General features: G+C 46.2%; 1 protein-coding gene across 3 annotated transcripts in view; it reads right to left on the reverse strand.

The window, feature by feature from the left end:
* The window catches only part of LOC127660734 (calcium uptake protein 1, mitochondrial-like), an 89,698-nt gene that overhangs the window by 39,217 nt on the left and 36,971 nt on the right, over positions 1-13,510 (reverse strand). For 2 of the 3 annotated variants that reach the window (XM_052151120.1, XM_052151121.1), the window contains exon 5: positions 11,618-11,661. In XM_052151120.1, coding sequence (XP_052007080.1) covers positions 11,618-11,661 — 44 coding nt within the window. Of the gene's footprint in view, positions 1-11,617; positions 11,662-12,459; positions 12,574-13,510 lie in introns of those variants that run through there. The other variant, XM_052151122.1, reaches the window with a different exon arrangement.

Raw genomic sequence — 13,510 nt, forward strand, 5'->3', positions numbered from 1 at the left:
TAAAAGGATATATTTTGAGTTTAAATGTATTTTTCTCACTTTAGTGTATTTCTTCTTGTTTTAAGCATAAACCATACTAAATTTAGTTAGACTCATGCTTAAAACAAGAAGAAATATTTATACGTATTTTTCATTTATTTTAAGAATGTTTCGATATTTTTCCTGGAAAATGGGACAGGAAATGGGATTTTTTGCAATGTGTTGAAACAGAAAACCCCTCTGATATTATAACTAACATCCAGCCATAAGACATCTCAGCATAATATTCGCTCCAGTAGTGCAGACACTATCAGGTTCTCAGCTCTGCTCTCTCTTGAAATGCACCGTCAGTCTGTTCACGCCTTCTCTACTGTAATCATACTATTCAAATCTCTCTTTTCTGCTGAGCTAAAGCTCTCATCTGCTCATGTAGTCAAGGAAGGCCAAGGTTTATCACCCATCCAGTGATTTGTAATGAAATTTAGAGCCTTTTGTTTGGCCAGAGCTCCACATCTGGGAACTCCTATTCCCTCTCTGACAACTCAAGAAGAAGAAGAGAGAGATAAAGAGAGAGAGAGAGAGAGAGAGAGAGAGAGATCTAGTCAAGTTCAGCTAAATCACGCATACAATCGCACACACACAGACCCATGCAGCTTGGCACACGCCCCATACCTGCCAGAAGTCCTGCAGAGAGGGAGGGGCGCACAGATAGGGGGAGGGAGGTTCCAAGGGAGGGATGGAGAGGTAAAGAGATGGCAGAAGAGAGAATGACGGGTTTATTTGGTTAAATGGACGCAGAAAGAGCCGAGAGAGCAACAAATTAATCACAGTCAACATGAACACAATGGTATCACATTAGAATTTAAAAACACAATGTAGGAAATCTTGAGACCTGGAGGAACAATGAATTCATGTGTTAAAAGAGACAGAGATGGAAGGTCAACACAGATAAACAGTTACATGTTTATACAGATAGATATTGTATTCAGTGTTGGGGAGTAACTTGCTAAAACTTTGGAAAGTTTTTCAATAACTTGAATGTTGCTCAGATGTTTTAAAAATGGTGTAGCTTTTACTGTAACTAACTATTTGTTTTCAACCAGAAGTGATATCACGCAACAAAACTACCGTTATATTTCGCCCCCTCTCTTGTAGTGTTGTGAAGTTTGATTCATTTCAGCAAATCAGTTGATTGAGATGGTTTGTTTTAATGAATCGGTTCATTTTTATTCAACTAGTTTAAAAAAAGATTTGCCAATTCATATGAATGATCACACTAAAGTGTTCACAAAAGTCTCATTTCATGTCTTTTTATGGCGAAATAAATATAAAGTTAAACATGGCTGCTTATAGCGTAATAATTATACATTATATATAATAATTATACAAAAGATACTGTCACCTTAAATTTCTTCAATGTAGCTAGCTGGGTGAATCATATATTTTTTTATATATCATAGAATAATAATAATAAAACATAAAATTGAATAAATATTTAAAAGGCATTGTCGCCTTAAATTTCTTCAATGTAGTTCGCTGGTTGAATCGCAAAAACAAGATTCGTCTTTTTTTTTTTTTGCTTGTGAGGTTATTTTCATAGCAATTAAACAGATATTACCCCCAAAGCCATAATGCAATTTCCTCAACATAATGCAAAAAAAAAAAAAAACACCTAATTGTCATTACCATAATGTGAAAAAATTATATATTATTTAAATGGTAATGTATTTATACATCATGGTAGGATTTATAACAATGTCTTTAATTTATGCAGATTTAAATAAAAAAAACTTTGTTTCAGTAATGAAAAAAAAAAGAGAGAGCATTACTATCGAGAGTAATGGGGATTACAAAAAACTAAATAGTTCAAATACTGATGAATTGTTTTAATGAGTCTGTGGCAGGGCGGAAGGCGGGGTCAGATTGTGATTCCGCACACCTGGCCAATAATCAAGCTAATCAAGCCTCAGAGAGGAATAAAGGCCGACTGGAAGCTCCAGTGCGACAGAGAGAGAGATTTACAGACAGCTGTCCGACACCTTTGTGTGTTTGTCTTTTTGCTTCAGTTTTAAATGAAACTATTATTTATATTGTCAAGCCGGTTCTCGCCTCCTCCTTTCCTTTAATCCCTTTACAGTCACAATGCAAAAAATTTTTATTTCAGATTTTTATCTATAACCTGCACATGCCTTCAAGAGATTCACCCAGACACTTTTATTAGTAACTTATAGTGCAGCTCAATACTTTTTCAAAAGAGTAGCTTGACTGTAGTTAACTACTATTATTATGTGTAACTTAGTAGCTCCCCCAACACTGACTGTCATACTGTAGGAAAACTTACATCAGGTTTGCAAAAAACTTGTGCATATTTAAGTGGGGTAAAGGGAATGCACATTTTTCTCTCTCACACACACACAAACACTTCACATTTTTGCTTGTGATGCATCAGCTGTGATGACCTGTAAATGCCTTTTGGTGTAAGATGAACATGATGGATAAACATGCTGGTCTGTTCACACTCTCACACAATGCAAAACAATTATGCACAAGTGTTTATTAGCATATTGCACCCATGTGCTAACCACTAAAAATACTGTCCAAGTAACTTCATTACAACTGTTATTCATGGCAACATGAGGAAATGAGGAAGAGGGTCTGGATTCAGCAGTTCTGCCATGGGCCGTTTAAGGCAATCCAGGTGCAAGCTTGGACAAAAGAATAAAACCGAAGAAACAGCAAGACATATTTCGCATTCCATTAGGCCAACAATCCCAAGAGAAAACAAAATGAGAAAGGGAAATGAAAAGGAAGAGAGGGGAGTTATCAAATAGAATAGGAATTTTCCTAGGAATTAACACACAAAAGAAGGCTGTACATATAAAAACGTTACCATAGGAGGTTATAGAGTTATCCAGACCTTTTTGTTTTTAAGAGTTTAAACCTTTATGGTTTTTATGGCAAATTTATGGGAAAAATATTTCAGAAACCAAAACAACTGAAATAGTGGACGGGCACTGTTGCGCTTTATATTTGTAGTAACTATAGTAATTTGGTCACCAAGTTTTGAAGTGCTCTTCCTGTAGCTCAACTGATAGAGCATTATGTTGTCAACATGGGTCAGGGAACACACAAGCACATTAAATATATACCTTGAAAGCACTGTAATAAAACTTTTCTATTTAAAAAAAAGAAAGAAAAATCGAGTAACATGGTTTGATTAACTGTGAGAGTTTTCACTGTCTCACCTCTGGTTAATTCACCAACTATCACAAATATTACCATTTTTAAATGATGTATCTATCAGGTATCTATCTGATTAGGCTAATATTGAAAGCAGGGCTTATTATCTTTTTTTACTGTACAATATAATGTTTTGATGGCAATTTTACTTATCAGCCATAAAAACTTTCATTATCAGCCATCGGTGTCTGTAAAATGTATTTTACCTGTACAACTCTAGTACAAGTTGCTACAGTGGACGGGAATAAATTCAAGAAAACCGAGAGAAGAAAACAAAGAAATCAAGCCAGTGACGCAAGTAAAGACACATATAAGGATAGACACAGCAAAGGTGTATTTAAAAAAGGTCACCTTGAGACATACAGTTGAAGTCAGAAGTTTACATCCACTTAAGTAATTAAAACTAATTTTTAACCACTCCACAGATTTTATATTAAATTAGTCAAGTCGTTTAGAACATCTACTTTGTGCATGACACACATTTTTCCAACAATTCTTTACAGACAGATTGTTTCACTTTTAATTGACTATATCACAATTCCAGTGGGTCAGACATTTACATACACATAAGTTAACTGTGCCTTTAAGCAGCTTGGAAAATTCCAGAAAATTATGTCTAGCCTTTAGACAATTAGCAAGACAATTAGCTTCTTATTGGAGGTGTACTGAATTGGAGGTGAACCTGGGTATGTATTTTAAGGCCGATCTTCAAACTCAGTGCCTCTTTGCTTGACATCATGAGAAAATCAAAAGAAATCAGCCAAGACCTAAAAAAAAATTGTGGGCCTCCACAAGTCTGGTTCACCTTGGGAGCGATTTCCAAATGCCTGAAGGTACCACGTTCATCTGTACAAACAATAGTATGCAAATATAAACACCATGGGACCATGCAACCATCATACCACTCAGGAAGGAGACGCATTCTGTCTCCTAAAACGAGTCCTATATCGACATAACCTGAAAGGCTGCTCTGCAAGGAGGAGCCACTGCTCCAAAACCACCATAAAATACAAATTATAGTATGCAAGTGCACATGGGGACAAAGACCTTACTTTTTTGGAGAAATGTCCTCTGATGAAATAAAATGTAACTGTTTGGCCATGATGTCCATTGTTATGTTTGGAGGAAAAAGGGTGAGGCTTGCAAGCCAAAGAACACCATTCCAACCATGAAGAATGGGGGTGGCAGCATCATGTTGTGGGGTGCTTTGCTGCAGGAGGGACTGGTGCACTTCACAAAATATATGGCATCATGAGGAAGGAAAACTATGTGGATATATTGAAGCAGCATCTCAAGACATCAGCCAGGAAGTTAAAGCTTGGTCGTAAATGGGTCTTTCAAATGAGCAAAGACCCCAAGCAGACTTAGTTACACCAGTTCTGTCTGGAGGAATGGGCCACAATTCCAGCAACTTATTGTGAGAAGCTTGTGGAAGGTTACCCAAAATGTTTGACCAAAGTTGCTACCAGTATTTGGCAATGCTACCAAATATTAACAAAGTGTGTGTAAACTTCTGACCCACTGGGAATGTGATGAAAGAAATAAAAGCTGAAATAAATAATTCTCTCTACTATTATTCTGACTGTAACAAGGTAAAACAGAAAGGAGGCAGCGAGAACCGGCTTGAAAATATAAATAATCTTTTAATAAAACAAAAAGACACAAACATAAATGCATACAGGGCAGCTGCCCATAACTAACTAACTAGCTCGCTCGCTCGCTTGTTCCTGGGAGGGGAACAAGGCGATGTTTGCCAACATGGGAACGGGCCAGCCTGGCTGGGCCTCTTTTCTCTCTATGTTTCTTGCATAGAGCAATCACGCCGGGGCCCTTACACGCATATAGGGAAGGGGGTCTTACCCAGACCCTGCGGAGACCACACCTGCCCTTTTTCTTGGGGAGGAAAAGTGGTAGACACGTCACACGGCCGTCTTAGGACTCGTGTGGAAAGTATGGTGCGGTGGTAGATCCAGCCTCGAAAGGGGGGAGTTGCTACAGCACGGCGACCGGGGCAGCTGTAACTGCCTAAGGGAGACACGGGGGTCCGCTCGTAAGGGGACAGAACCGTGGAATTACACACAGGGGGAGTCCGAGCAGGAGGCCTTACCTGTGGAGCACCTATACTAGTACAGGGTAGCCATCAGGGTACCCGCAGTGGCTTGGGTCGGCGAGTTCCTCCGCTGAACCGCGGACCCGGAGGGCTGGGGAGGAATCGACCAGGGTCCCGACTCGGAGTAGGGAGCCCTGGGAAGAAGGCGCACTACTTTACCTTGACGTCAGGAAAAGGGCGCTGGGTGCAAGCGATCCACCCGGCCAGTCGGTCTACTTGTTACCGAGTTCTACGGGCTCGGACCTGACAAAACACGAGACGCAACCGACTCAACGCGGAGGTTGTAAAACCTTGCGAAGGTGTTGGGTGTTGCCCAACCCGCGGCTCTACAGATGTCTGCTAGGGAGGTGCCCTTGGCCAGTGCCCACGAGGACGCAACACCCCATGTTGAGTGAGCTCGGACCCGCAAGGGTAGGGGCACGGCCTGGGTGTGATAAGCCAGTGTGATGGCGTCGACAACCCAGTGGGCGAGCCTCTGTTTGGAGACGGCATTCCCTTTCTGCCATCCCCCAAAGCAGACAAAGAGCTGCTCAGAGCGTCTGGTGCTCTGTGTGCGGTCCAAGTAAATGCGCAGGGCGCGCACTGGACATAGCAACGAAAGGGCTGGGTCTGCCTCCTCCCGGGGCAGCGCTTGCAGGTTCACTATCTGATCTTGGAAGGGTGTGGTAGGAACCTTGGGCACATAGCCCGGTCGCGGTCTTAGGATCACAGACGTATCTGCCGGACCGAACTCCATTCAAGTGTCGCTGACAGAGAACGCTTGCAGGTCCCCGACCCTCTTGATAGAGGCGAGCGCGATCAGCAGGGCCGTCTTGAGAGAGAGGGCCCTGAGTCCAATTGATTCAAGCGGCTCGAAGGGAGGTCTCTGGAGTCCTGCCAAGACTACCGAGAGATCCCAGGAAGGAACTAGGCCTGGCCGTGAGGGATTCAACCTCCGGGCGCCTCTCAGGAACCTGAGGATCAGGTCGTGCTTAACCAAAGACTTGCCGTCTACAGGATCGTGGTGGGCGGCAATGGCGGCAACATACACCTTGAGGGTGGACGGGGACAGCCTCCTGTCCAGCCTCTCCTGTAGGAACAGGAGCACTGACTTGATCGCGCATCTCTGCGGGTCTTCAGTTCGGGAAGAACACCAATCTGCGAACAAGCGCCACTTTAGGGCGTAAAGGTGCCTGGTAGAGGGGCTCTGGCTTGGTTGATGGTATTCACAACGGTCGCGGTAAGCCGGCTAGCTCTTCCGCATCCCGTCCAGGGACCAGGCGTGGAGGTTCCAGAGGTCTGGGCGCGGGTGCCAGAGCGTGCCCGTCCCTGAGAGAGGAGGTCCTTTCTCAGGGAATTTGCCAGGGAGGAGCTGTCGCGAGGAGTCTGAGTTCCGAGAACCAAGTCCGAGTGGGCCAGTAGGGGGCCACCAACGTGACTTGCTCCTCGTCCTCCCTGACCTTGCACAGCACCGGTGCAAGAAGGCTCACTGGGGAAAATGCGTACTTGCGCAGCCCCGAGGGCCAGCTGTGTGCCAGCGCGTCTGTCCCGAGGGGAGCCTCTGTTAGGGCGTACCAGAGCGGGCAGTGGGAGGTTTCCTGGGAGGCAAACAGGTCTACCTGGGCCTTGCCAAACCGTTCCCAAATCAGCTGGACCGACTGGGGTGAAGCCTCCACTCCCCGCCGGGCAGGCGTTGTCATGATAGCGCGTCCGCTACGACGTTGAGCTTGCCGGGGACGTGAGTGGCACGCAGCGACTTGAGTCGCTGCTGGCTCCATAGGAGGAGACGGCGGGCGAGTTGTGACATGTGGCGGAGCGTCGCGCGCCTTGGCGATTTATGTACGCCACCACCGTGGTGCTGTCCGATCTTACGAGGACATGTTTGTCCCGAACTAATGGGAGGAACTTCCTGAGAGAAAGAAGGATGGTCAGCAACTCCAGGCAATTGATGTGCCAACGCAGCGGGGCCCTTTTCCAACGGCCCGCTGCTGCGTGCCCGCTGCACACGGCACCCCACTCGGACCGGGAGGCGTCGGTTGTGACCAGAACGCGTCGGGACACCTGCTGCAGGGGCACTCCTGCCCGAAAAAAGCAGAGGTCTGTCCAGGGTCGGAGTGTTTTGAGGCAGGCGGGGGTGATCCTTACCCGATGCGTGCCGTGGTGCCATGCTTGTCTCGGGACTCGAGTCTGGAGCCAGTGCTGGAGTGGTCTCATATGCATCAACCCCAGCGGCGCGACCACCGCGGAGGACGCCATATGCCCCAGGAGCCTCTGGAAACGTTTTAGAGGGACCACTGTGCCTGGCTTGAAGGAAGCGAGGCAGTCCAGCACCGACTGAGCACGTTCGCTCGTGAGACGTGCTGTCATTGAGACTGAGTCTAACTCCAACCCGAGAAAAGAGATGCTCTGAACCGGAGTGAGCTTGCTCTTTTCCCAGTTGACCTGAAGCCCCAAGCGGCTGAGGTGCTGGAGCACCTGGTCTCTGTGTGCGCATAGTAACTCTCGAGAGTGTGCTAGGATGAGCCAGTCGTCGAGGTGGTTGAGAATGCGGATGCCGGCTACTCGTAGCGGGGGGCAAGGGCCTCCTCTGCGACCTTCGTGAAGATGCGAGGGGACAGAGACAGGCCGAAGGGGAGGACTTTGTACTGAAACGCCTGGCCGTCGAACGCGAACCGTCAGACGGGTCGGTGTCGCGGCAGAATTGAGACGTGGAAGTACGCGTCCTTCAGGTCTACCGCTGCGAACCAATCTAGATGCTGAACACCAGCCAGAATATTCGTGAGCATCTTGAACGGGAGTTTTAACAAGGCCCGATTGAAAACTCGCAGGTCCAGGATTGGTCATAAGCCGCCGCCTTTCTTGGGTACAATGAAGTAAGGGCTGTAGAAACCCTTACTCATTTCGGTTGGAGGGACGGGCTCTACCGCGCCCTTGGCTAAGAGGGTCACGATTTCCGTGCGCAGGGAACTGGCATGCTCGCCGTGTACTGCGGAAAAGCGGACGCCCCTGAAGGGGGGGCGGGAGCCGGGCAAACTGAATTGCGTAACCGAGTCGAATGGTCCGGTGCAGCCAGCGTGATGCATTGGGAAGCGAAAGCCACGCTTCCCAGCTCTGCGCTAGGGGCACCAAAGGGACGAGTATTTTGGACGTACCCGGCAGGGCCTCGCAGCGGGGCGGAACAGGTAATGCAGCGTCGGGCGGCTTCGTTGCGGCCTGAGGCTGAGGTGCTGAGAATAGACTCAAAGCACTTACCTTGCTCCGGCGCCCAGCAGGGGCGGGTTCGTGACTGAGGAGGAGGTCTGATGTTGGCGTCCTCTGGACTCGTCTGAACCGGCCGGCCGGGGAAAGTCGTGGGCAGGCGGAAGGCGGGATCGCCAGCGTCCGGTGTACCGGGACTGTCGTAATCTGAAAGCACATTGCCGTGAGAACGGCATTTGCGAGCCAGGTGACCCAGAGGCAAAGGAAATAGCTCTTTTATTGAGAATGTGGGTACCACAGCCCCGTCAGGGGTGTGGCAAATGAAAAAACAAAGGATTCTCCACCCGGCCCTCCCCTGGGGGACGGAGCGGTCTTACCACCTCCGGAGCTAACGTCTTCGGCTCTGGGTCGACTGTCTCAGGAACGCTTGGGAGCCTTCCGGGTCCTAGAGGGGGTTCGTGAGACAGGGGGCGTACGCTGCCTGCGGGGTGCTCGACGCTGGGGCTGAGAGCTGGGCCCGGGTTGGGGCGGAGCAGGAGCTGGTTTCTTCGCCGCAGGGGGATGCCATCGGCGAGCAGATGGGGCAGGGCCCGTAGCAGCAGGTGTGCGGCGGGGCATGATGTGAGATATGGCCTCCGTCTGCTTCTTCACCGCGGAGAACTGTTGGGCGAAGTCCTCGACGGTGTCGCCGAAAAGGCCAATCTGGGAGACAGGTGCGTCCAGGAAGCGGTTCTTGTCAGCCTAACGCATCTCGACCAGATTGAGCCAGAGATGGCGTTCCTGGACCACTAGGGTGGCCATCGCCTGTCCGAGTGCCTGCGCTGTGGCCTTCGTCGCTCTCAGGGCGAGGTCGGTCGCTGAGCGCAGTTCCTGCAGCACATCAGGATCAGGTCCACCCCTGTGCATGCTTCTGAGTGCTTTGGCCTGGTGGACTTGCAGGAGGGCCATCGCATGCAGGGCAGAGGCAGCGCGTCCAGCCGCACTGTAGGCCTTCGTGTTGAGCGAGGATGTTGTCCTACAGGGCTTGGATGGGAGTACGGGGCGGTAGGGCTACCGGGGCATAGACGCAACTGCCCTATCGACCTGGGGAATCGCCCCGTATCCGTGGCGCTCTCCGCCGTCGAGGGTGGTGAGAGTGGAGCGGGTGGCACCTAGACGAGCGGAGAGCGGGGCTCTCCACGTAGACATCAGCTCGTCATGCACCTCCAGGAGAAACGGGACCGGGGGGATGCGAGGCCGCGAACGGCGCGCTGCCCCCAGGAACCAGTCATCCAACCGTGAAGGCTGTGGGGAGGATGGAGGGTTCCAATCCAACCCCACGCTCACGGCGGCCCGGGAAAGCATGTCAGACATCTGAGCATCGGCCTCAGCCTGGGCCTGCTGGCCCGAAGGCGGCAGTCCAGGGGAGTCCTCGGCATCAGACATCACACCCTCCGATGCAGCGGCGAGCTCATCTGCTTCGGGCTCGGGAGGATAGACAGCTGGGCCGTGAGGCGAGCCGCTATCGCCGCGAGCGTAGACGGGGACCAGCGAGCGTGTCGGGGAACGGGAAGTTCGCGGGGGGCTGCCCGGCGAAACTGCACCCGCTGCCGCCCCCAATTCGCCCCCAGCGCCAACCGCATCGTCCTCAATCCCGTGGGAAGGAGGAGCAATGCGGGGTGCAGCTGGGGTGGCTTGCTCTCTGTTGAAAGCAAGCCGCGACCGAAACGTGGTCATGGTCATGTTCCCGCAGTGAGAACATGAGCCATCCACAAACGCCTCCTCGGTGTGATCGCGGCCCAAACACACGAGACAGCGCCTGTGGCCGTCTGAAGCGGAGAGCACTCTACCGCATCCAGGAACAACACAGGGGCGGAAGGGCATCTTGAAAAAGACGCGTCCTGAAAAGGACGTTCAACGCCGCTGTGTTTTGCTCTTTTAGAGAAATTACTCTTTTAATAGGAATTTGCTCTTTTAAATACACAATGTGTGTGTGTCTGCGCTGTCGAAGCGCTCAGGGGCAACAATGCACGCCGTGCAATGTGAAGGAGAAAGCCGCTGTTGTGCACCGTCAAATCCAACAGCATGCAGATCGTCAGAGGAAACAGGAACATTAGTGGTGTGTAACTTGCAGCAAACTGCAGACAGACCATCGGCTCCGAAGAAATTTTCTGAATGAACTCCCGTATTTGCGCCGCTTAAATACCCGTATGTCCGGGGGCGGGACATGCAAATACCGGCTGCCAACTCTCATTGGCCTTTTTTCATAGATCAGAGGTGGATATCGGCTCTCAAGAGAGCCCCCTAGTGTCGCTTCTCCGACACAACGTGGAGAGAGCGACAGAAGGGGAACTGAGTTTAAATGTATTTGGCTAATGTGTATATAAACTTCTGACTTCAACTGTCTCAAGAACACAGAGTAGAGATGATACCAGAAACAACATACTGGATGCCAATTATTTTTTTCTAAATTACAGAATATATATATATATACACATATACATATACATATACATATACATATATATATATACATACACATATATATATATATATATATATATATATATATATATATACACATATACATATACATATACATATACATATATATATATACATACACATATATATATATATATATATATATATATATACACACACACACATATATATATATATATATACACACACATATATATATATATATATATATATATATATATATATATATATATATATACACACACACACACACATACACACAAATACTTTCTCATCAGATATATATATATATATATATATATATATATATATATATATATATATATATGAGAAAGTATTTGTAACTTAACACAAAATATTTAAATAGTACTGTGAGTTTTTCTCCATTACGTCAGAGTAAAAGAGAGAATGTCTCAAAGAACGCTCGGCAGTCTGAAGTGGATTGAGCTCTGGATGAGTTTCTGTGAAGAGACTAAAAGGATTTTATGAAGAGTGCATGGAGAACAAACGTCTCCATCCTGCGTCATCCTGTTAAGATGTACAATAGCAAAGTAACGACTCGGCTCCCACTCACTCACTCACCCATATTTGCACACACACACACACAGACACACACTTGCTGCTTACCTTTCCATCATAGCGTTTCACCACAAACTGGTCAAGACCAAGGTCTGTGAGAGAGAGAGAGAGAGAGAGAGAGAGAGAGAGAGAGAGAGACAGAGAGAGAAAGCGAGTCAGACACAATAGTTTCTGACTACATGGACAGCTGGGTCATTGACAAATTTTCCAATTTGATAAAAATGCAAAATCTTTTACAAATAAGTGTCACTTTCATAAATATGCTTTCGTTGTGTCCATGTTGGTTTCATAAAGGTTTAAAAAATATATATTTATGGCATTTTCTACATTCTATTGATTAAATGGCTTTAAAAATGGCATGTGATGTAACCATCAAGTAAAAGGTATTAAAGTATTTCATTTGCACCTTAGACGTATATGTGGGTACACAACTTAATCATTAATTTCTCGAATCAAAAAGATTTCTTACTGTTAATCCATTTGACCTGAACAATATGTACTTTTTAATAAAAATGTCAAAATATCAGATTTTTTTTTTTTTTACACAATCATGAGGGTCTAAATGAGTCACATGACAAAAAAATGGCTACCTGCATGTTGTTTACACCACCTGGCTTTGATTTGGTGGACAAATGTATTTTTTTTTTTTTTATATGAATCATATTTTAAAACTATTTAACTGTTATTTAAAATTAAAAACACAACAAAATATTTTAAGAGTAAAAGATAAGAGTATTCCATACTTTTGCCAAATATTGTCAAGTTTTGATGAGACTTACTGTTTCCAGACACAAGAGACTTAGCTTACTAGGACTCAGAACAGAGTCTGTATCATACATAAACATACATTTGTAAACAAACCTTTAAATCTTAGTGGTCGTGGAACTTACAGATGTCATTACAGGAACTGCTCGTTACTGACGTGTACAAGTGATTAATATCAGCCATTATCGACTCATTTCCATTGTCAAGAACTTCCTCATATATACCAAAATCCTTCAGCATTGATTTATTTCTCCATAGCTCTTGTATAACATTGCAGGGATATTATGTAATACAATGGCCATAGTGCAGAGCTGAGCTCAATATCAGCTTAATCTGTACAGGACCTTAACCAGGGTTGAAAATTAGTTAGGTTCGGGGTATATAACTTAAACATATTATTAACTTCTACTGAGCTTCAGGTGGCACACAGCAAGCCTGGCATAATCCTGTTTTCATGTTGGTATGCAGTGCCCTTTTGCGGTGCGCCATACATAGTGCTGTGTGTTCTCCCCAAACAATTCAACCTTAGTTTCATCAGTCCACAAAATATTTTCCCAGTAGCACTGTGGAGTGTCAAGTTGGTCTTTAGCCAATTCAGGAGCACAGCAATGTTTTTGTTGGAAAGCAGCAGCTACCTTCGTGGTGTCCTGCCATGGACACCTTGCCTTGTTAATGTTTTCCATATAATAGACTCATGAACAGAGATGTTAACCAGTTTCAATGACTCCTTCAAGTATTTCAACGTCACTCTAGGGTTCTTTTTTATCTTATTGAGCATTCTGCGGTGTGCCCTTTGAGCCATCTTAGCTTAACGGTCACTTCTAGGGAGAGTAGCCACAGTATTAAATCATCTTCATTTATAGACAATTTATCTAACTGTGGACAGATGGATATCTATGCTTTATGAGATAACTTTGTAACCCTTTTCAGCTTTATGCAAAGCAACAATTCTTGATCGTAGGTCTTCTAAAATCTCCTTTTTGCGAGGCATGGTCCATGTCAGCAGATGCTTCTTGTGAATAGCAGACTCAGAATGTTTGAGTGCTTTTTATAAATCAAAGTAGCTCTAACCCACACCTCCAATCTCGATTCATTAATTGGATGCCAGGTTTGCCAAACCCTTTAGCCTAAGGATGCACTTACTTTTTACACAGCACTGTTAATGTTTAATCGGAT

The sequence above is a fragment of the Xyrauchen texanus genome, chromosome 20 (genome assembly GCF_025860055.1).
Source record: "Xyrauchen texanus isolate HMW12.3.18 chromosome 20, RBS_HiC_50CHRs, whole genome shotgun sequence".
Classification (NCBI taxonomy): domain Eukaryota; kingdom Metazoa; phylum Chordata; class Actinopteri; order Cypriniformes; family Catostomidae; genus Xyrauchen; species Xyrauchen texanus.